This window comes from Coturnix japonica, chromosome Z (assembly GCF_054131305.1).
Source record: "Coturnix japonica strain WE chromosome Z, WE-NBRP24, whole genome shotgun sequence".
NCBI classification, from domain to species: domain Eukaryota; kingdom Metazoa; phylum Chordata; class Aves; order Galliformes; family Phasianidae; genus Coturnix; species Coturnix japonica.
Genome location: NC_140702.1, coordinates 53,565,812 through 53,590,966, shown reverse-complemented (window position 1 = coordinate 53,590,966; position 25,155 = coordinate 53,565,812). Strand labels below are relative to the sequence as shown.

General features: G+C 36.8%; 1 protein-coding gene and 1 long non-coding RNA gene across 3 annotated transcripts in view; one reads left to right on the top strand and one right to left on the bottom strand.

Moving 5' to 3' along the window:
* Positions 1 to 25,155, top strand: part of HCN1 (hyperpolarization activated cyclic nucleotide gated potassium channel 1) — a 186,911-nt gene that overhangs the window by 143,914 nt on the left and 17,842 nt on the right. For both annotated transcript variants that reach the window (XM_085529418.1, XM_085529419.1), the window contains one exon: positions 1,389 to 1,535. In XM_085529418.1, coding sequence (XP_085385544.1) covers positions 1,389 to 1,535 — 147 coding nt within the window. The remainder of the gene's footprint in view (positions 1 to 1,388; positions 1,536 to 25,155) is intronic.
* LOC107305973 (uncharacterized) lies at positions 1,662 to 12,519 on the bottom strand. Its single transcript, XR_004305593.2, has 3 exons — positions 12,374 to 12,519; positions 11,024 to 11,137; positions 1,662 to 9,862 (listed from the first exon to the last, which is right to left on the bottom strand). It is a non-coding gene; the product is annotated as an uncharacterized LOC107305973 (long non-coding RNA).

Genomic DNA, 25,155 nt, shown 5'->3' with positions numbered 1-25,155 from the left:
AAGTGTAAACTGCTGGCAAAGCAAATTGCTTTTAGCATAAATGTTCTCTTCCTCAAGGTTATTCTGATAAAAAAAGTCCTTTGCCATTCTCTTGCATTATACCCTGTGTATCTCAATTTAATGTACATTAGCAAAGATTATTGTTTATTATCATTGCTGAAGCATACTAGATTACAAATAAGATTGGGTAGAGTGGTTCAGCCCCATGCTACAGTACATGGCGGTGTCTGTTCCCTACCTGTGCATTACAACAATTGTCATGCATCATTCTTGCGTGAGGACACAGCAAGAGCTACACAGTACAGCATCTTCTCTTTGGCTCTGGAGAAACTGCAGAAACATGAAAGCAGCCGCAGGACTGTCAGATACATAGACCACATGTGGATCTCACCTCCACTCCTTCCCCCTAAATCCAAACCTAGATGAGCTGAAATGATTACTAGAATAACTTTACTAGCAATATCTTGTTTATGTGAGACTATGACTGTCCCAGAAGTCTGATTCACACCCAGAATAGATGGATATTTTTTTCTGTATCAGAGCAGAAACCACTGAAGGGCAAGCAAATTTAAATCTCAATTCTTAAGGATGGGGAGAATAATTCTTGCTTCCGGGGTGCAAAAAAAAAAGCTGTACAGACCTTAACTCAGACTTAACATACTATCAGATATTATTAAACAACCCCATGCAAAGTTACTTTCTTCTTTAGGGAACGCATGTTGTACATGTGGCCTCTTCTAATTTTTTTCCACATTGCAAAACAAAATTTAAGTTGAATTACAGCAGATAGAACAGCCTGCAGTTATGCAAGTTAAAGGATATACCCACTAGTTCATAAGCAGTGAATGTACAGTATAAATTCATTTAATTGGTCCACAGGGATGCTGGTCTTAATTAGGCCTTTACTGATTTTTTTCATTTAAAACAGTTAAAAATGCCAAATTAATGGGGGGGGGAGAGGGGGGAGGGGGCAGGAAAGAAGAAAAACAAAATGAAGATTGTATGCATAAGAAACCAATTTTCTTGCAAGTTTTAACTTATCTGTGAGTCTTGAAGGGGTTTTCTCTTTCTGTGTCTCACTGCCTTATCATTTTTAGCTGAATTCTAGGGAAGACAAGGTGTGAGGGGTTGTCTTCCAAAAATTATATGTTAATATGAATACTAATATCATCACAAGGGGCAGTTTCCATTATTTTCAACAATGTTGTTGTCAACTCAATAGCAGTAATACCAAACTAGCTAGTTTTTGTGTTAGGGTCCTCTGATATATTTTTATAAACATATGTAAGGCATAAGTGGATACATGAATGAATTTTCATTTTGTAAGTGCCTTGAGATTATTAAAAATTTGGAGAGATAAATGATTCTTCCTTTTCTTCTCCTGACAGTACAAACAAGTGGAACAGTACATGTCATTCCACAAATTACCTGCTGAAATGCGCCAGAAGATACATGATTACTATGAGCACCGCTATCAAGGCAAGATCTTTGATGAGGAAAACATTCTTAATGAGCTCAATGATCCTCTTCGGGAGGTAAGATTAAAGCACTCAAGTGATTCTTTGTACTATGGGAAAATTACATCTTTGCTGTTTTTCTGATTCTTTTCAATAATATTTAATCCAATTTGACCATCTATCTAGTAAAAGTCTGACCAGGAAAATGAACTATATGGTAGAAAAATAAAAAGAGTAAAATACCATTGCTAATTGTTGAGAGAATATGTGGTCTTCTGCCATTCTGTATGACAGAGACTGAACTGGAATGGTTTGGAGTGAAAGACATAACCTGCTTCCCTACTTACTGACAGGCCATTTACATAGGTGAAACCTGTAAAAGCCATCGGTAAAGCTGTAAAGTAGAAGTAGCATCCTTGGTTAAGATGTTTTTTTCTTCCAGTCTTTACTGCCAGATAAGCCTGCTGAAATTTGAAGTACAATCCATGAAAGAAGTTCTTGTATTTTTTAAACTCAAGTTTCCAGTCTGATTTTGTTTTGCTTGTTTGTATGTTTTTTAATCGTATTGTATATTACATATGCAAGCAGTTGAAATCTTCTTGGTGACATGCTTTGGAGGAAGACAGGTAGCTTCTTATTCAGAACATACAAGTAACTATCTTCAACTGATAACCTATGCAAGGAGGTTTGTGTTATCAACTGGCTGATATCTTCTACTAAAAAGAGGAGGGGGAAAAAAAAAAAAGAATTCAGAAATATTCGGAAAGAAAAAAGCATGGAAAAAAGAAAAAAATAATTGAGGAGAATAAAGGATAAGTAGTCTGTAGTGGGGAAACCTCTGCAGTACCAAATAGTGCATTTTAATATGCTCGGGTGTGGTAGGAATTATGCTGATAGTGGGCATATAAAACTCCATACAGAACACAGGATGACATGTAATTCTAACATTATTTGTGGATGAAAAAGGTCTGTGATGGTCTGTCTATTCCATTGAGTCTGTTTGCACTGAAAATATGTCAAAACATGTTATGCAGCTCATATTAAACATCAGTCAAGTTCCATATTTAAAATAGGTGCAATATTCAAATTATAAGAAATAATACCATCCGTTCCTGCTCTTGGGCTTCTAAAGCCCCTTGCCACTATTTGGTCATGCCAGTGTTCCTAAAGCCTGACAGCAGCCTCCTTCCTTTGACACGACTGCTGAGAGTGGTAGACAGAGCTAAAAATTTCTAGATAAATGCTAAATGATTCAAGTAAGTACCAGGACAAACAATGATATTTCCAACAATTGGGCAGTGAATTCACTGGACTGAATTCCAGTGCCTGCACTTATCTAATTCCCTAAAACAAGTGTAGTATCGCATGCTGCATGTTTGTAAGTAGTTTGGAGGGCTGGTGGAGGTCTCTGGTTTCTAAACTGCCTCTGCCAGTCTACCCTGAGGCTACCCTGGGTATATTTGGAAATGTCAAGAGGAAAATGCACTATAAAAATCCACCATGTAGGACAGAAAAAGTCTGGAAATTATCTCTAGACCACAGTGATAGGCAAAATAAAAATTTTAGCCAGTATAGAATTTAGGTTCTTTTGAAAAATGGAGTGCATATACAAACTCATCAGTCACTGACATTAGAAACATTCTCATCTACTTGTGTTTTAAAGGAAAAAATAATATCAATACCTGAAGCATAATAGCCTTCCAGCTCAAAATCTTCTGTTACTAACAACCACTTCCAGTTGCAGCACTCTAAATATCTTGCTTTTCGTCCTTTCTTCCCTACATTAATCCCATTTTTATTTCTTTGTTTCCCAGCTCCCCACCTTCTGTTTCTTCATTCCTTCCTTCTTAAAATTTTTCTTACTGCTTAAGAGCAGCAGGGAAAATTTACTCAATCTTAAAACAAAACAAAACAAAACAAAACAAAACAAAAAAACCAACAACACAAAACAAAAGGCACTTCTGGGCAGACATCAGGCATAGAAATGTTCAAAAATTAATGTTTCACTGAAAACGCTAAGAGTGGAATTTCACTGAAGTAGTGGTTTCTGGTTCTGCTGTGATTATGCTGTAATTACAATTTCTTTGTTCTCTTTATTATCTAAGAAAAAATTATTTATCAGTATATTGCATTCAAGGACTACAATCAAGTTGCATGCTTGTACTAATGACTATATAGTGACTTCCAGAAAAATATGCCACCAGAAATAAAAAACAAAGCAAAACAAAACAAAAACATAAGAATTTGATGGCTGCCATGAGAGAATAGGTTTTCCAATGCATCTGTCTGAATTCTAGCAGCAACTCTATTGCTGTGCCAGAAAATACCACTTGGATGTTTGCTTATTTTAGTTGTTTTAAATTCAATTTTAGCTACCACTTCAGTATGCACAGTTTTATAAGGCAAATAGTCACTTTTCAGTGTTACTAATGGATAATAAATTAGACCCTTTTAAGTGTAGAACACAATTATTATTTTTTAAAATTTATTTTTTTTTTTAATTAGACAAGATGCATCACTGCCAGTAACTGTACAAGGCTATAATGTACAGACAGCAGCACAGTTGCATCACTGAAAGAAAAAGTATTTACTTCATTTGTTTAGTTTTTAATGACTTCTCTATTTTACCCTGTATTTAGTGTAAGAATTAAGCATTTAGAGTCTCCACTGTGCTTGCATAGCATGATGAAAGAAACTTACAAAGACATTCAACTGAAACCATTTTTTCTTTGCTTAGAGTATGCAGTAAGGAAGACACACAAAATACTGCATAACCACAGCATGAATATTATCAAGTGCAATAAAAAACTTTCAGTATTGTCAGTTCTCCTTCTTCTGAACCATTTTAGTTTACTGCATGTGTTGAAACTTTTCAAAGCTAGGATTTCCTTAAGGGATGATGACCTTTTTCAGTCTATGCTTTTTAACAGAGTAGCAAACATGCATGATATAAACATGATCACTTAACCGTTAAAAAATAAAGAACACAGAAATAGCAGTACAAATCTGTTGCAAAATTCTTACGTGATAACTGCTTCTAATAAGGCTTGTTTGCTTATAGTAAAAGTAAGACTTTTAGTAAAAAAGGATTCATATTCAGTTGAGCTTATGAAAACTTTATATGGAATATACACAGAATATTGGATGAGAAACACAATAAAAAGCTTAAAAAAGGTTTGCCGCGTATTTGTATATGTTAAATTTTGTTAGGAAGCTGAAAATAGATTCATACTTCTTGTGGGGAACTAACTAGGTCATTATACTAGAAAGAGAAAATGATCCTGGTTTCTGAATTTTTTTCAGTGCTCCTTAAGTGCATCTTAACTGAGTAAAGTGCGTGGTAAAAACCAAGTGGCAGCTGACCTTCATCATTTAAGGATAAGCTTGTTTTAACAAAGATATTCAGTTCAATGAACTAAAAGTTAGATATTTATAAGGATGTGGGGCTTACAAACCTTATCTTCTCCTTGGTTAAGTGAGTTACATGATTTGGGTATACTAACTGGATATCCTCAACTCCACACGCTCAAACTGTATTAACCATACATTGCCATATGTAGAGTGCTGCCACATGCTCATAAGAAAAGGTGTTCTCTAAGGAAAAGTAAATTATTTCACTCCTACTGAAAAGTGTATCTCCTATTTCATGGGTAGAGTTATCAGATGGTAACTGTCCAGGCTTCCTGGGAATCAAATAGTGGGGAGACTCTCGGCAGCTACATTTCTGTAGAGGTGGAAAGCCTCTCTCACATCATTCAGGTTCACTGAACCTGTTGCTGCTGTGTAGAAATTCTGATTCTGCATCAGAATGCAATCTCTTCCAAAACTACACTCGAATTACAAAAAATTCAAAGACAAACATAAGAAGTTTCATCAAAGAAAAAAGATTAAGAACAGTCAAATTGGCTCATCTCTGGTTTCTGTCTAAGCCTCCAGCCTTACCAGCAGTGTCTGTAAGTAGATACCCCAAGAACAGGGTGAGTGTGGTATTTCCCTTGAAAGCTCTCCTAGACTCCGGCTTTTGAAAATTCAAAGCATACTCTGCAAGTGATGTGATTTGTCTATTGAGTAATCCTTAATTGTAATATCTCCTGATTATTTATTTACACTCTTGAATCTGTGGTATCTTTTTGTAATCACATCCTTTGACAAGGAACACAGACTTGTACCCTTCTTTTCTTGGGTTTGAATCTGGCTCTCACTGTTTATTAGATTTTGATGGCCTTAAAAAAAAGAACGTGAAGACAATTGCTACTCAGTCTTTGTATGCTAGTCATGACTGCATAAACTTTTATGGTAACATTCTTAATTTTTTATTTTTTATTTATTTATTTATTTATTTTTGTAGCATATAGAGTTCTGTTCTCAATTATTTTTGCATAAAAGCCATCTCACCTCCATAATCATCCTTGTTGCCATTCCATAATTTTATTCCCAACTCTACTGTATGTTTTCCTGAGTACCAGATCGGTACCCAGCATGCTGGTATTTTAATAATATCAATTATTCTTTTCCTAAAATTCCAAACATTAATGTTCTTTTAAAATCTTTGCCAACTACTGAGTTTACAATTTTTAAATTTTTTTTTTTTTATTATTATAAGATCCAAGAGGTAATGGATACATTACTTTATGTATTTGCCAATTTATTTCCCTTTTCTCTCCATTAGTAATCTCCAACCAGCCTACATAAAGCTCTTTTTAGTTTCCCTTTTACATGCTTCATTTTTACACAGTGCCCGTTCTGAAACTGAGCAGAGCTGAATGAAGTTCTTGGCTCTTGTTTTCCCACAAGGATAGTGAATATAAGTACATTAATGGCACTTAATGAATCTGGTAGACTGGTAGATTTGCATCACTTAGTAACATTTCTTGTGAGGGAGATGCATTCACAACAAAATAAGGGAAAGCTTCTGTTCCTGGATTTATACTTTTTATAACAATAGCTAAAATTAACAATAGATTTACTAAAAACAGATTTCGTTTTTTATGTGTTGACATATTAAGTATAGTTTTAGGGAAAATTAACTTAGACTTTCAAAATGAATTTAAAAAATTATCAATTCAGTAACTTCACTGTTATTTCCAGTTAAATAACTCCCTCCACATACTTCCTTGTATAGTACTTTTTGTTCTATTTCATATTGATGTATAGAAATGACAAAATATTTTCCTGCTTGAACTATGCTATGCTTCTGTGAACAGTGAAGAAACAACTCCAAAGTTAATATGAGGCTGAAATGTGATGTAATTTGAGCACAGTAAGCTTTAGTCCTTTTTAATAATGTAGTCATTATCATTTTTGGATACAGGCCATTAAACCTTAACAAAATAGTAAGAAATAGAATGAGTTTATTAAAAAACATTAAAGTAACAGAATCAATATTAAATATCAGCATTAAATTATTGAAAATTACAGATATTTTACTTCAGTAACAACCTATGTCCATAAATTTATGATCATAAAAGAGGTAATAACTTCATTGTAATGCACTGCATTTTACATATTTTTATATACACTAAACCTAGGTAGAAGCTTAAGGAGGGGAAGTAGAGAAAATGCATTAGAATTATAGATGGAGTCATACAGGAACTAATTTAAGTATCACTTTATACAGTTATGTGGAAAGAGTGAATACCTCTTTATCTAGTGCATTAAAAAGCTTTTCCACATAGTCATGGATAAAACATAACCTCAGTTTATACTCTGGAGTACTGAAATCATGAATGAATTATGCAGCACATCAGTCTGACAGAATAAATGGTAGTATACTTGTATACTGGAGCAATATTTATTTGACAAATTCTGAAGGGGAAGTGCAGTGTTTATGTTGGAAATTGGCCCGTGACCACCAGGTGACTGGATTACTGTATTTTAGGATACTCTGCACTACCAGGTGTGACATGGAAACACTTGGTTTACAGCCTCAAATTTGATTCCTAGGAGTCTGAGAAAATGAAGCTAAAATTATTTCCTGCAGTATGGGGAGTATGGCCACTGATGTGCACTCATACTCAAGTGTATGTGCTGGAGGTGAGACATGGCTTTTGAATTACCAACCACTTGCATAACTGCTGCATGTATTCCAAAAACTTTTATCAGAGTCCCTTCTGTGTTCAACGTGCTTCATTACCAAATCCATCCTGAGCTGAGACATGCTTTGGCAAGTCCAAGATATAACTGCTTCCAATAATACAGATAATAGTATACTGACAGCTCTCAGTAATTATGATTTTCAACAGACTTGTTACTGCACCTATGATATTCTTTTGTGATAACTGTTCAATAGATATTTCAGACATCACAGTTCTTTCATGAGCTTTTCTAAAATACTAAGCTAAATGAAATCCCCAAATCTTAGTGCAGTAGTTTTGTTGTGTTAAAAGATAAGTTATTTGAGAAAAGCACCAGACTATTTGGATTCAAGCTAAATACTCTCACAGCCTGTTATAGAAGTGTAAGCCTAGTCTATACTTGCTCTTGTCTGGACTGCTGTTCAGGGATCTGAGGAGCAGAAGCAGGGCAGCTTTCCTAGGTACCCAGTCCAGTTCATTGAGAGAACAGCAGCTAATGCAATAGCAGTGCTGTTCTGCAGAGGCAAATTCCACTCCATTGCCTGACTCAAGTCTAAGATCATACTTCCAAGTGTCTGCTCTGTCTCAGTTCTTAGTGGACCAAAGGACTGTTTTGCTGATACCTGAGTGGTACTAAGGGAAAGACTGAAAGAAGTGGGCTTTTTTTAATTTTCTTTTTCCCCCTGTGGCTTACGCTAAAAGGCAGGAAAATTTAAGGCACATAAGACAGTGCTTACCACAGCAAGTTCATTCCTATTAGGTCTGACTATGCTCTTGCAATTATAAATGGAGCTGCTGATTTTTGGGATGGTAAAAATAATAACAAAGTACTTCAGATGACTTCTGAGCTAGTTTTCTCTATGTAAGATTTTTTAACACTGTGATTGCTTGGGTTTAGCTGGTGCTCTCCCTAATAGGTTTAAGCAAGTTTCAGATCAGGTAGCTAAACCAAGTGATCTTTTTCTCCAATCCGTTAATAATGTCCAGAAGCTCTTCTGTGTTAAAACAGAGTAGAAGTTAAGAAAGATTCATCTGAACCCACTGAGGAATAAACAAAGATAAATGAAAAAAAAAAAAAAAAAAAAAAAAGAAGAAAAGAAAATAAAATTAAAAAAAAAAAAAAATTAAAACTTTTTAACCAGGGTTGTAAACATTGTTGTCTGTTTTAATTCAAGATTACGATATGGGGGATCTGGCTACAGGGATGCCATCTGGTACAGTGTTCTACTGGCTCCTGATAGGCTCTCCATTTTTCTTCTCATGGGGTTCCAAAGTGAAATCTCTTAGTCCTTATATAGAGAGAGCGTGGGCAGAGGAAGCAGGGGGCAGTGTGCAGTCCTGATCCATGTTAGAACTGCAATGCAGGCAAGGATGGATGTTTCCATTTCCCTTTCCCATAATTCTCTCCTTGGCAATGGTGAAAGAACATTTTTACTTCAGTTTTCGCTGTGGGATTTAAATTATGGATCCAGAAGCAGGCTAAAGTCTTTTGAAGCATATGTATTTTTTTGAATTGGTGAAGTTGTTCTGATGGCTACGGAAATGTTTCTGTGTTGAATCAACATGTTAAAATGTATGTGTCCATTAAAGTTGCAGAAATACTAATTAGCGTTGTGTCTTACCAGCAAGAGGTGATAAATGTGTCGTGAGCTGCCAGATGCAAAAGCAAGTGCATATGCCTAATTTGATGCACTCTGTCACTCAGTTGCACACTTGGAATAGTAATAACAGCTTGCAGAAGAGTTTGTGGCATTTCCCGTTTGTACATTTGGAGATGCCTCTTAAAAGCATGGTATCTCAAAGGCAAGTCAATGAGAACAAAAATGTACAGAGCTTAAAATCCATCATAAGTGCACATGTATGGACTTATTTCCAGTTGGTGCACTGTTGTATAAGAAGGTAAATCTTGTTAAAGCTGTGGGAAATAGGCTGGTTAGAGCTCTACAGATCACAGCAATGCTGGATCATTATTTTGTTCTTTTCCTAATACCACTGGAACCAAAAAAACATAGAAACATTTTTCTGAAACCTGCATAAAACTGGGTCTCAACTCTAGTTTTGGACTTATGCTTTTCCCCAACATACACATAAATCCTTATAATATTTTCCTCCAAAAGCTGTCTTACAGTTAAGCTAAATGTGCAATGCTGTTTTGTTTGTTTGTTTGTTTGTTTGTTTGTGTGTGGTTTTTTTTCTGAAGTCCTCCTACCTGAAAGAGGGGAGTTTTCTTCATCTGCAAACTTCTCCACTAAGTGTAAAGTCTATATACATCCCTTTTTTTTTTTTTTTTTTTTTTTTTTGATGAAGAGCCTTTAAGGGATGGAAGTGGAGCTATCAGAAAAAAAAAAAAAAGAAAAGTTTTGTTTACTTATAATGTGCACCACTGATAGTACATCTTTGCTTTTCAACAGACTTGTCTGTGTTGTGTATAAGTGCTTGAAGTGGCACATAAGTAGACAGATAATGAAATAAAGTGTAGATATGTATGCAGAAGTCTTTGAGTTTAATTTAAAGATAAGTGTCAAATACTAAAGGAACTTAGTTGTTTTTAGTGATCAACAAGAATCTTCCTCACTTAAATTACTGTTATATAAAATTGTTGGAGATCACTGGAGTTAAGAGCTGCTGCACAGACTCCATTCCATTCAGTACCAGTGCATACTTTCCCATAGCTCCTTGGCTGAGTTCAGAGTAATGATTTGTAGATGCTGTTTCCATCTTTTGGGATAAAAGCCTTGACTGGATTCAAAGCCAGCCTCAGCAGCAGTAGAGCACTTACTGACAAGTGGGCTGTTACTGACAAGGGGCCTAGTTTGTGGATTTTCTCATGAAGCAATTCATATTTCATTTCTCCCATTTGTGAAAAAAGAAAACTCTGAAGTTGGTCAAGAGGAGATTAATAAAGTGCCTAAAGCTCATGCAGTTGCATGTCTTATGAGCTGATCACTGTGTGTTTGTGCACACTGATCACTGCAGTATATTGGATACAAAACATTGTGCCTTGATAGAAGGCTAAATAATTCTGTAGATAAAATAAGTACCTATGTGATTACATACATTATAAAGAAAAGACACATTCTTTGTAATCAATAGATTTCATTTTAGCCTGGGCTCATTTATTAGCCAGTTATTATCTAACTGTGCAACTGAAAGCTATTTAATACTTATTTCTGTTGTCAATTATCTGTACTTAAAAATAAATTTAACTAATAGTGTGGAATTTGAAATAGTGAGGAATTCAAAATCAGGAAGCAAAGATGGATCTATATTAGAAGGAAAGGGAGAAAGAGAGAGAGAGAGAGAGAAAGACAGAAAGAAAGAATGCAACTACTTAGAAATATTTGAAAAGTGTTCCTGATGAGAGCATTATGCTGTGGTATTTGGACAATGGGTTATTTGGGAAATACATTTGCTTGTATATGTATCCAGAGTTTGCAAAAGAGAAGTCTATCTACTTACTGTACCTCTCACTGCTACATGTTTTATACTCACCTATTTATGAAAACACTACTTTTCACAATCATTCATATTTCACCAAAAAAGAAAGAGTCCCATCTGTAAGAGCTAGATATCATCCTTTTTAGCAGCTGGCGCAAAATAGATGCCCTATGGAGAGGAAGAGAATTGCTGTTGATATTATATGTAGATAGCTGGCTTAATATATAACAGACCTTGAAAGGAATTAAGAGGCTAAGACATCTGTAATGCTGCTGAGCAGAGCTGGCACGTATGTAGCTTGCTTTGTCATTCTCCAACACAAGAAACCTTCTCCAAAATATTGATACTTACAGCAATGTGACAAACTTTGAATGTGAGAAAGAGGTTAATACACTTCCTGAGCCATTATTTAAAGCTCATCGCTTGCCTATTTTTAGGCCACCATGTGAAGAGATGTTAGCTGAAAATAGATACAGATCATGTGCCCTTGCAGAATATAGAACATCAGGACATTTCATTTCCAAAGAACATAATTGGAACTGGGAGCAGAATCTTCTTTCCTCTCACCTTTTGCTTGTAGATTATAACTCAATTATACAAGTACACGAATTATGTTAACCTCTGAGTATTTAACTGAAATTAATTTCAAATGTATTACTAATGAGACACATTATTGAGTTAAAATTTGGCTGTTTTTACATTGAAGGCATACATAAGCATGTATGTGCACATATAAGTAAGTCTCTGTAGACATGTTTGTAGAATATATATTACGTACACACACTTTCAGGCACATATGTGCAACCCAGTGTCCAAGATGTATGTAAGAGAGACGTACTATATAAAAATCTGATTATGTTTCTCAATATTACAGTATGTCTCAGTACCTCTTTCCTATGCCTTATATTACTTCACTGTGAACTGTAATGACAAGGCTTTTAAAAGCTCTCCTATGATATAAAGTCAATATAGATTAATTTATTCATAAAAGTAGAGATTAAGATATGTTCTTAAGATAATTTGAAAATATTTCTGAATAAATTATAGGAACATATTTCTCATAATCCTGAGTCTATATTTAATTCATAAAGTGAGTAACGCACTGAAATGCTTTTAATGGTTAAATAAATGTAACATTTTCAGCAACTGATGAACTGTAGTTGGTTTTTGTTGTTGTTGTTTTTTAAAGAATATTTAACTGATATAAAGGGTGCACCATGGTAAGCCCCCCTCCTTCCTGTGCTTGCCAAGTTTCATGCACAGATGCAAAGGCACCTCCTGGAAACCCTGCTGTGATCAGGCTCCCTCAGTTTCTGTCGCAAGCCTAATCCTGGAAAGAAAGCACAGGCAGAAATGTTCAAGGCCTTATTGACTGCATGCAGAGAACAAACACAGCACACTTACTAAAAGTGGAAGGTGGAAGGCTACAGGTATCTCCCTTCACTTCTTGGATGCCTTATTTACATAGGCACTTCTTTATACACTCCTAAAAGCAAATATTTTCAAGATTTAAAAATGTAGAGGATGTCCCATGTGCCCTTGATCTGTCAAGTCTTGTGATTTGGCTCCTAGCTCTAGTGTGATTCTTTGCTTCTCTGATACCATGCACTCTCTTTTATCTTGCTTCTGTTATGTAACTGGAGTGAGTGGCTCAAATACTGGCCTGTAAGTCCCTAAACAGTTATATCCTCTAGATGCTCTGTTTTCTAAATTTCTGATTTAAGTTTTTTCACTGTGGTATCTGCTGTCCAACTGATTATCTCTCCAGATTATAGTTTGGGTTTTTGGTTTCTTTGTTGTTTTGTTGTTTTTTTTTTTCCAGGCTAGTTGATTATTCCAGGATCGGCACATTTGCCTACTGGATATTTATAGACTAAACTAGTCCACTCCTGCCAATCTGCCTTGTCTTCCCCCAGTATGATCTGCTATTGAGGCTGTTCTTGCTGTCATGCTTCCTATTTGCACTCCTCAGAATTTTTTACGTTCTTTACACCTCCTGTGCCATTTATGCATCTCTTTTCCCTGCAGCTAATATTGTTAGCCAACGTGGCACTCTTAAGAAAACTCTGTCTTCAGGGCTGTCTGGCTGTCACTTTACTGAGTTACTCCCAGAGATTTCATCTTCATTTTTGCCATCTGATGCTATCAGTTCTGTAGCCAGCTCTCCATGTCTCTCTCTTTCATCTGTAACTGAGCAGCATCCTCATGATTCACTGCAATACTGAGCTCCAGAATCTCTGCGCTCTGTATTTTTCTACGTGCTTGCACTCCAGCCCAGTGGTCTGAATATGGGTCATGAGCTCCTTACACGTTTGTCACATGCTTCTCATAGCGTAACAACACTGAGCCTCTGTGCTTGATCCTGCTACAAACCCTTTGCAGCGGTTTCATTTAGAAGGCAAATTTAAATGGCCTTATAATTAGCTTGTCCCTGTTAAAATAATAGAGCAGTGACGATGGCTGATTCAGAAATAGAAAGGGATTGGGCATTCTCCTTATCTTTCTTTTTATATCTTTCTGTTAAATATAGATGTGTGCATACGTAGTTGACAACATAAATATTCTAGCATATGCACACACAGAAGCATTCAGTGTTCCATCACACATTTGCCTAAGAAATCAGAATAAATCTAATTGTTTACAAATGCTTCCCTTCCCCACTTCAAGATGCTAACTTAGATAGCCAAGCAATGTTTTGTGAATTAAAGTCAGGAGTTTGTTTATACCGTATATAGAGTAGGTCTCTACTGAGTAGTTACAAATGAAATGCAAACAGAAATGCACACAAAAACTCTAAACAAGATTTCAAGCTCAGCTAACTAGTATTTATCCAGTACAAACAGTAAGACATAATTTAAACTGTTTAATAATTTTACAGAGTGGTTCTTTTAATTCATAATAAGGAGTAACTATTAACCTAGCAATTAACAAGATAACAGTATTTCCAATCCGGAGCTCTCGGAGGGCTTCAAAATAACATGGCATACAAACCACTTCCACTGATAGTTAAATAACCGTTTTCCTGGCTCTTGTTGTAAACTGTGTCATCTAGACAATATACAGAGGGTGTGGGTAAAAGCACACACACTTGAGAGGTAGCTCATGGATGAGTCACTTGTCTTGGGCATTTGGGCTGTGAGGTGCAGGAAACAAGAGGAGGAATGAAAGGACAAGGAGGGAGGAATAGAATGGCAGAAGGAATTGCCATTCCTGATGGAATGATGCTGCACTTAGAATAAATTCTCAGGGGAACTATTCCTAGCATTCAATTCTGCTCTTGACTAAATAAGTGAAAATCAGAAATAGTCAGCACACAAATTTATCTCCAGGATATAGCTTTCTGTTTCTCCTAAGGCATGTTGAGTTTTTTCTGCCACCAAGTTCTTTGTTTCAGTACTTTGTGCAAGTCCTCAGGCAGTTCCATGCTAGCTTCACAGTTTTTCCTCTGTCTTCATCCACAAGCTATTTCCTGCATGAGCCTTCTTGCTTCAGTGAGATAAGTGGTATTGTTGAGCCACATCACATTTTCTGCATTCCAACAAATATTTTACACAACAAGGCACCCAAATCAACACACTTTACCTAGTAAGTCATGCAAATATAATTGTAGCTCTGGATGTCTTTGTGAAATTCCACTCTCTTCCTCTCTCCCTGTTTTTGTTTGGTTGGTTGGTTTGTGGTTTTCTGTTGTACGCAACTACTCTCCTTTTATCACATGGATCAAACACTATTCTAAGAATAGTAAAACCCTTTCCAGAACTTTTCAGATACAAAATAATTTCATTCTGGCTGTCAGGTGATATCTCATTGACTTTGGTGCGTCAAAGAAGTACACTTTATTCCAAAGAACTGTAAGTAACATCTGAGTTTGTTTCTGGAAGGATGTCGTAGAAAAAAAAAGTAAGTGCCATACATATCATGTACAAGGCCAACTACAGATTGATTGCTGTTAGTAAGTGGTATCACATTAGTTCAGAAGAAATGCTGAAGAATGAATATGGTTTCCAGAATCATCATATTATCACAAGAGGGACAGGAAGCTACAGAGACAGTGGAAAAGCAATGCTATTTGTTAACCTGTGAGCAAGCAGACTAGGCAGAGTAATGTGATTATTAACAAAACCTTAATTATTAATTAAGTTCCTTAATTATTGTTTTAGAAAAATATGAGGTTTGCTTCATAATGAATAATTTACTCCACTTTTCAGTGTGTTAACACAAGTTTCTGATACAGGCACATACTGATAGGATTTTACAGATCTTACATATCTTGTAGTTCTCCTTCATGCAAAAACTGACAATGCATACATTAAAGTCTGTAGTCTAATAATTGAACAACTTCAAATTTAAAATGCTTTACTAAACCAAGACTTCAGTCTTACCTGCCACCTGCCCAAGATATTATGTGTAAGTACTACATTGTTAGTACAAAACCTAGACACAAAGTTAAGATATTTTGCTGTTCATGAACCCAAAATTGAAATAATAAATGTAAATACATTTTCAAATTGCAGTTTATTTATGTAATTAATAAAAGGAAAAAGTATCAATAGCAACTGCTACTATCACACATAAATTCTATATTACCTTCTGGAACAAACTGGCAGTGATATTTTTCAGGATTTTTTTTCCATAGTGGTCATTTTTAGCACTACATATGGAGAGGGAAAGCCTTCAGGAAGGAGAAGCTGGTTAACTGGCTCAGTCTAATTTGAGTTACCAGCACTTCCCAATCTTTCGAAACTAGACAGACTAACTCACAATTACAGTTTGTCTTAAAACATTGCCTCTGTGCTCATTTTGATACTTCTTATCCTTTTTTTCCAACTGGAAACCAAAATTATGAGACATAGAACATTTAAGAACATTGAAGAAGATTACACCTAAATTAACTTTAAGAGTTGCACAGTTTTGGAACCTAAACACGTTTCAGTGAATGAAAAGATGTAAAGTGTCTTTTTTCTATCTTTCCTTCTTTCCTAAAATTTTCTAAATATAATAGAAGATCCAGAGAAGAGAAGCATGAGGTGCACAGAATTGCTCTCTCCCTAAGCTCAATTAAATCAATTAACAAGCTGGGAAAAAGATGGATATCTTTTACCAGACTGACTTTATTGCAGGTTTGGTTGAACCAACAGTTGTCCAAAGGATTAACATCTGCATTTTAAGTTAACACAATTATAGTACTGAAGCATAAAAAGTCCATATACGGTGTTGAATTAAAAACAAAACAAAATAACAACAACAAAAAACAAAACAAACAAACAAACAAACAAAAAAACAAAACCACAAATCAGTGATATAAATATATAAAGAAAGCCAACATTCAACTAAATAAGTCAAGAAAAGAAAATTGGTCCCACCTACATCCCTGCTGCTGGCAAATACATGAAAAAGATTGGTTTCTCTTAGGAGACAGCAATACTAGCTACCATATGCACTTTTTAAGGACGACTTGTCATAAAATGAGGTGAGTGAGCCAGAAAAAAAAAACCAACAACAACCATGCACCTGCTTCAACTCAGTCCTGGCAGAATCCAAGCAGGGATTTCGTTCAAAGAGGCTGTAAAGCATGTTTATTATTCCCTGCCTTAGCTCATCTCACAGCTGGTTAGAAAATTTTCTGCAGCTGGGCTACCAGTATACCTGGTATGCTGGAGGTTCTGGGGACATGGGTGTTATTTAAAATGTAAATACACAGGCTGTCCACTGATACTCAGTGCAACTAGGATCACACTGGTTGTCTTTACCCTGGAGTTTTTGTCAGGCTTTGTTCACTGTCTGTGGGTCAAACATGTAGGTTACCTCAAATCAGAACATTCTTGTGCTTCTAAAGTGTAAAGCTACAGGGGCTAGAGAGAGAGGTTTTCCAAAGCCTACATACTCTCAATATCCAGCTCTATTTACAGAATGGCAAAACATCAAAGTCCTGAAGAACAGAGAATTACATCTTTCAGTGCAGTTCTAGACATAAATGATGGTATCCGAGGATTAAACATGATATTTAAGCAGAGTAGCAGAGTCCCTGTGTTAAAAATGCCCATTGTTCTGGTTCAGAGAGAAATCCAGCATAGTATACAAAGAAAAATTTTGTGCCAGACATTATCTGGACCACAAGTGAAACTCTAGATCTGTATTTTCCCTACTGAGAATGCTAGATTTAAGTGTAATTGAAAAACGAAAAGATTATGGAAAAGTCATTCAAAGGTAAAGATCTGCATAGTCATTCTTACATTTATTTATCAGGGAAGCACTCTGTTTAATTAATTAACAACAGCGTGTTAAAGCAATTTGAATAATTTCAGGTGTATCAGAAATAAAGAGTATTGCATCCTGTTGCCGCATGTATATTTTCTGGCACTAAACATGTTTTGATGTATGTGACTAACAATGTAGTCATTCTCTCAGCGGGATGCTAACCCTAGTCCTCCTGATTGCCTGCTGTCATAAAACCTGTGAGGACTTAATATCTGTGAGATGCCTTCTTACTGCCAAAGCTCAGTGCAATTGAATAACAGGTGAAAATTATATGCAATCATGAACAGAATACAGAATACGACTCCTTGAACCCCAGAATAACCACATACATTGCTCAAAAATTAATGCCGTCTATTTATTTCCATGGAAACTACAACATACATGAGGAAAACAATAACACTACTTGATAGAGCAAATTCTCCGCTACAAAACACTATTTTTTCAACACAGTCACCATCAGTAGCAATGCATTTTCTCCAGCCTGTATGACATGCTTGTCGAAATCAGCAGTACTGGAGGTGACCCACTGTTGTTGTCGCAACTGCTGAAACATACCACCCACCTCCTCACTGTGCTCACATCCACTCTTGGTCTCCATAAAAATACAGCAAGCATCAGTGAATGTTAATGGATGATTTTTTTTCCTCATGAAGAAATTCAGTAATGCACCTTCATGTCATAAACACTTCCATGTCAAATGCATCTGTCAGACTGCCCCTCTGCTGCTTGCTGTTCCACAGCAACAGCATGTAACACAATATTGGAGGAAGGTTCAGCCTCTCCTGTCATACCACCAACTGCCACCTTTGTCTGATGTAGTGTGCCAATATAGTAAAATAGGGAGCATTACCTTCAGAGTTGCCCTCTTATATTCAACATGCTTATACAGCCCCAAATCCTTAAATGTCGTGCATTTTTTATAGCTTTCCTTAATTTATTTGCTTTGCGATTTTCCTTTTGTGTGTCATTTCTGATAGAAAAGGCAGGTCTCTCAACAAGGTAACTTTTTTTTAGTGGTAGGAAAATCAAGGCTGCTTTTATCACCCTTTTAAAGCAGAGTACTAAGAGAGACATTTGGGGGGGGGGGGGGGGGGAAAGAATTGTAAAAATAAAGCTTATTTTATTTTATTTTATTGCACAGAATGGACCAAATGAAACTAAGTGTAGCCATAAACACACTTTGTTGGCCTCTACATAGAAAGGACACAGCTTCTGGGTGGAAGTAGTATCACCTATTAGCTCAATTGGATGTTTGGGGAAAAAGAAAACAGTCCATCAGTCATGCATGTTTTCCCAGAACTTTCTCTTTTTTCTACTAACAGCTTTTCCAGTCAGTGTAACTAAAAGCATTTCCTCTATCCGAAAGTTTTTTATAAAGAAAAAAAAGCCTAATGTCATCAGAGAAGTGGGAGACCATTGTGCCCAGTCACATTATCACAGCTGCTTCGGTAGTTGTGACATGACAAGATGTGTTGGAGCAATTGCCCAGAAATACTGAACTCACAAAAATGATAATATTTAAGGACTTAATGACAGTTTGAAAAAAAATGGCCAGAAGAGCCAGTATGAGTAATAAGGCCAACACAACATAAAGTAGCAGGAGCCAGTACAGTCAGCTAGCTAATCTCTAATATAAAGCAGATCACTACACTTCTGATTTAATTCTTGTGTACTGGTCAAGTACTAGACCACTACTTGACCCTGATAAACACTTGGTCCATGTGAGTCTGAATCATTCCTTCTCTTTAACCACTTCAGCCACATAACATTTTCTTAATTTTCTCCTAAGGCTTTCATTTGTTATTAGTGCACAGGTGGGGAAAAAAAAAATAAAAATTGTTATTTCTTCTAATAAAGATACATGGGGCATCATAATTTAGTTCCAGTCACGCTCCAAAGAAATAACTCAAAACATATGTGAAAGATGTTTACCACCACCTAAAATGACAACTTTTAATTAGGCATTTTTTAAAATTTATTTTAAAAGACATTACTTTTTCTCCTAGAGCTTTCTGAATTATATAAGGCACTTTCATAATCATTACTGCTTTTTCTCCCTAAGATGATATTTGAAGCAATATACAGGAATCTGAAATTACAGCACTGCTTGTGATTAAGACTCACAGAAATGTATTTTACTTGTTCTGAATGATCTCATATTTAAATAAAAGAACACTTTAAAGAAAAACAAAGCACTTTAAAATGACACATTTCTTTCTCCCTCAGTAATTTTCCACCTTCTAACAGCTTAAATATGGAAAGTTGGTGCTTTAGCATAAACTTTCTTAGAGAACTAATCAACAAAACAAGTGCATCACTAGGATGTAACAGATGAAATTACCACAGCAGGATGTTTTTTGCAGCTATGTTCATACCTTCATTAGGTAACTCAAACTGAAGAGATAAGCTGTGTGTATACATGGGTATAAATAGGTATAGATTATATATCAAGAGAGAAAGGTGCACAGAAGATGGAGTCATAAAAAGAAATTTTCCAGAAGTGAAAATCCTGCATCAAGAAGGCGTAAGGTGTTTTGCTTTATTTCCCAAGAAGAGATGGAATATTTTTCTGTTAGGCTCAGCTGGTTCTGCATTGAGGGCTCATGTATTCATGAGTTCTCCTGTGTTTGTATAAGCTCATAAAGTTATGAAAATGCACTATTTATCACTTTCCTTTTTTTCTATATATCACTGAGTCACTGAATGATTGAGGTTGGAAGTAAGTTCTTGAGGTCATCTGATCCAACACCCATGCATAAACCAGGACACCTACAGCATGTTGCCCAGGACCACATCTAGACAGCTTTTGAAGGTAGCCTTCTGTTGAAGCTCCTTCCAGCTTGTCCACATCTCTGTTGTGCTGGGAAACCAAGAACTAGACTACTTAGTATGCTGAATAGAGCAGAAAAATCACCACTGTTGACCTGTCAGTACCATGCTTAATGCAGGCAAGAATCATTAGTCTTCTGAAGAGCAAGGATACACTGCTGAGTCACATTCAACTTCGTGTCTAACAGACTCTTAAGTCCTTTTCTGCCATTGTTCTTTCCAGCTGGGTGACAACCAGCCCTACTGATTCCTGGGGGTTCCACCCCTGGAGCAAGACCGTTCACTTTTCCTTGTTGAACTTAGTGAGGTTTTTGTCAGACCACCTCTCCAGTTCTTCCAGTTTCCTCTGGTGAGTTAGCTACTATTTCCAGTCCTATGTCATGCACAAATTTAGTGTGGGTGACCTCTCTTCCTTAGTCCAGGTCATTAATTAAGATGCTAAACAGAACTGGAAGTATTACTGACCACTGCGATACCCTGGTTGTTACTGGCCTCCAACTAGACTTTGCACTATTGAACATCCTTTGGGCCCACCCATTCATCAGGTTTTCAGGGTACCTCACTGTCAGCTCATTTAACCCATTTTCCATTAGCTTCTATGTGAGGATCTTATGGGAGGCAGTGTCAAGGCTAATGTATCCCCTCATCTGGTTCTTTTCCCCCCAAGGTGGGAACCACTTGCCTTGACTTCTGGGACTTACAGTTCCTGAAAGTTGCTGGTAAGGACTGAGACAAAGAAGCATTTGTAATCTCAGCCTTTTCACTGTCTTGGATAACTGGGTCTCCTGTTGTATTTTTTTAAGGAGAGGACCCACATTTTCTTTGTCTTACTTTTGTCACTGAAGCAGAAGTCCTTCTTGTTCCTCTTGATGTCCTGGCCAGACTGAATTCCATGCTTTCCCATTTCCATCTTCTTGACAGTGTCTCTGCATTCCTTCCTGGTTACTTGTCCTTGTTTCCACCCTTTGTAGGCATCCTATTTGTATCTGAGTTTGGTCAGGATCTCCTTGTTCATCCATGCATGTCTCCTGAACCAGTTGTATTTGCCTTCTGCTTTGTTGGGATGCATCACTCCTGAACCTGGAGAAGGTGATCCTTGAATACTAGTCAGCTTTCTTGGGTCCCTCTTCTTCCTAGGGCCTTATCCCACTGAGCTCTACCAAACAAATCCTTGAAGAGAACAAAGACTAAGGTTGTGATCTGTGCCCTTCTTGCTGTGCTAAGGACTTTATTTACTTTCTGCCCCACTTCTCAGTTTTTTGTGCTTGACAGCTTTGTCTCTAAGCAGCCTGTTCCCAAGCTCTCACTCTTTCACTTCCTTGATCTCTTTTTCAAAGTCAACCTTCCTGACTCCTTTTTTTCCATTTCTTCTGTGTCCTTTATGTTTCTTTCTGTTCCTCTCATTCTCTTTGATACTGCTCCACCTCATACCATTTTTCTTTCTGCTGATGACTGCTGTTGAACTTTTCACTTTCCAAGCTCCTTCTGCACTTACTGACCAGCTTCAGTATCATTTCAAGACAATATTTGCATCCTTTAATGATTTCCACTCTCTGCCTCCCAGACATGCAAGATGGTTATTCACTTTCAGAAATAGAAAACAAGCAGCAAATCTACTGAAAGGTCCCTGAGCAAAGCAAAAAAAAAAAAAAAAAGAAAAGGTTATTTCCAGTTTTCTGACATCAGCCAAGACAACAGCAAGGCAGTCTCATAGAGAGCAAAGCAGATAGTCTGGGACTCCACACATGATGCCACCAGAATGCAAGCAGTGGGAGAAGAGAATAACTTAAGAGAATAACTTGCCCTCTCAAGGGAAGCACTGGCTGAAGTTTTTGTAAGAAATAAGGTTCCTTGTTACCTGTTTAGATGAAGGGAACAGGCTTTTCTTCTTTCCTTGGAAAGACAGTCAGGTGGAATCTCTTTTTAGTATTTGTTATGTCACCCAGAATATGCCTTAAGGGGTAGCCTGGGATTGTTCCTTATAGCTCAATAACTCAGCAGGATTCACTGACATCAAATGCCAGTGACATCCGTATGGTAGTTTACATTTTACAGCCCAGCCCTGTTACTTGAGATAGTTTTCACATTCAGGCAAACACCACCGTATCTTACATCATTTTTTTCCAGGTATTTTCCTGAGGTTTTTGTTTGTTTGTTTTTCTTTTATTTATTAGTTTAAAAAGGGAGTGTTTTGTTGTTGTTGTTGTTGTTTGTTTGCTTGTTTTTCTTTGGTTTGCTTGTTTTTTAATTCTAATTCTAATGTCATGTGATTAGGTAGCACTGTGCCAGTGTATTGTGTATTCCACTTGTTATACCCTTTTCACTTATGGTGGGTGGAAAACATAGCCAGACTGCTCTTCCTTTTGATATGTCTCCCAGTTGTTGCCAGTCTCAGTGACAGTTTCCTCCCATCTTTTCTAGTTCTCATTCTTGCCATCAATTCTACATTTCAAGTTTCTTACAGCTATTAAAAAAAAAAATAAAAAATAAAAATCTGTGGTCCATATCCTGTGGTTCTAATCCATTTGATTTATAATTAGTTATGGAGTCAGTACAAGGTGCAGTGTTTCAGGCGTGCTAAAACAGTCAATAGAAAAGAAACTATGGAAATGAGAAGGCACAAGAGAGTCAAAACAGTAGAAAAGGTTTGTTGTTCCATTTCCATTCCTCATAAATAATTCGAAGATAAAATGTTCTTGGTGAAATCACAATTAAATCCAGTTGGGGTTTAGTGATTGGCTTCAAAGATGCAGCATCTGAGTTTTCATTCACTCTATCTTTAACCCGGGGGAATCCCCCCTTAATTCGGGGATTCAATCTATATAAAAGGTATATTTATTGTGTATCAAAGTAATGCTGTTGAGACAGAGGTTAAAGAGAATTGACTGTTTGTTAAGAGTCAGTGTTTGTTTGTGCTCAGAAATGCTTCTATTTCCAACTTGCCATTAACATTACCACTGACAATGAGGAAAAGGCTGAAGTTCTCAGTGCCTTAATTATCCTGTTTTTAATGACAAGGCAGATAATTGTCAGGTTATCCTCAGGAAACTCTGTCCCCTGACTGGAAGTCAGGGATGGGGAGCAGAAGAAAGTCCCCACAGTTCAGAAGTGGCAACAGTTCATGCATGGGGCCAGATGGGATCCACCTGAGAGTACTAAGGGAGCTGTCGGAAGTGACTGACGTATTGATTTCCATTATTTACCGGAAATCCCAGTGAGGTCTCAGAGAACTGGAGGCTTGCTAATGTGATGCCCATCTAGATGAAGGACTGGAAGGAGGATCCAGAAATCTACAGGCCTGTCAGACTGCCCTTGATATCTAGGGAGGTCACTGAAGCAGATCATTTGGAGTGTTATCACACAGCATGTGTAGAACAACAGAGAACAGTTCAGCCAGCATGTATTCCTGATGAGCATGTCCTGCCTGATAAGCCTCATCTCCTTCTATGACCAGGTCACCCACTTGTGGGATGAGGGAAAGGCAGTGAATGCAATTTACCCAGACATTAGCAAAGGCTTTGACACTGCCTCCCACAGTATTCTGCTGGAGAAGCTGGAAGCCTATAGATGGACAACTGTACTCCTCATTGAGGAGGCTTGGGATAGAGTGCTAGAAAGTTGTTTGGAGGAAAATGATCTGGGTCTGTTAGCTGACAGTCAGCTGATCATAAGCCAGCAGTGTGCCCAGATGGCCAAGAAGGACAAGGGTATCCTGGTTTATATCAGAAACAGTTTCCAGCAGGAGCAGGGAAGTGATTGTCTCTCTGTGCTATGCACTAGTGAAGTCACTCCACTACCACTGTGTTCAGTTCCGGGCCCTTACATCATGCTCATGTGTCCTGCTTGCTTCAGCAGCCATTCACTTCCCTTCAAAGTGAAATCCCCAGCTCCCTCCCAGATACAAGGGCACTAGTTTGAAGATCCCACTGCAGCTTTGATATCAAAGGATAGGAATGGGAGAAAAATTATTCTAAACTGTGGACAAGAATATCTGAGCTGCTGCCCAGAAAGTAGGCTGCATGTGGTAGATGAAATATGAAGTAAGATATGAGATGATAGATAGCAGATGCATGGAAAGTTGAAAGAGCAACAAGGGAATGAGAACACTAGTAGGTGGAGAATGTCTCCTTTAAATCACTCATGAAGGCTTTGCATGATATGAAATGCAAGGGGTACTCCACTGCCAAATAACATTTAGCCTTTCAAAGTAGACATGTGACTGCTGATTACTTATTTATTTTTTCTCTTGTATGCAGATGAATATGCATGTTGTTCTGTCATACATGGGTTGCTAATTCAGTAGCTGTTGCCTGCCTATGCCCCCTTGTGTGTCATAAGGATTGGTTCCAGTTCAATAGACTGTTTAAATCAGTATATCTGACTGTGTTAATCTTCATAACACTAAGTAAGGTCTGCACAAAATAAGCTGAAATCCTACAAGGAATTGTTCATTTCTTTTATTATTATTATTTTTTTCTATTTAAAGCAAGTAGGATATTAATTACTTTTTGGCAATAATACTCTTATGTAGATGTGCTCATAGCTGGCTCTGTAAATATGAATATTCTTGGTGAGAAACAACCTTAAGGCCTGTAGCAGTTCTAGGAAAACAGTAGTCCTTTCCGAATTTAAGGATATGTTGTATATGTATTTCTTTGAACAGTGAAGGGTACAACTATGTGTTCATAAGATGAATTAAATTCTGGGAAAAAAAAAAATAATAAAAAAATCTATTGATTTCAGCGAGCCCTGCAGCTAACTACAGTGTGCATTTATATTTTGAATAGAGTTGTTAAAATCAGAATGATGTTACTGGTATAACAGTGGAAAACACAGGGCTAAACTTTCCACTTGCATAACTTTATCACTTAGTATAGCTAATGCAGCAGCTAATCTTGTTGTCAGCTTTTCTGTGTAATTCTTATCTAATTTTTATCTTTCTGCTGTTTTTCCCTGTTAAAAGGCAAGGGAAATAAGATGTGAAACCCACCAGAAGAAGAAAACTTTTTTAGTACAAACCAGAACTGCTTTATTGTTTCCTTCACTTCACTAGAGAGAGATGAATAGTTAATGAAAAGATGAAAAATTAGGCACAGTAG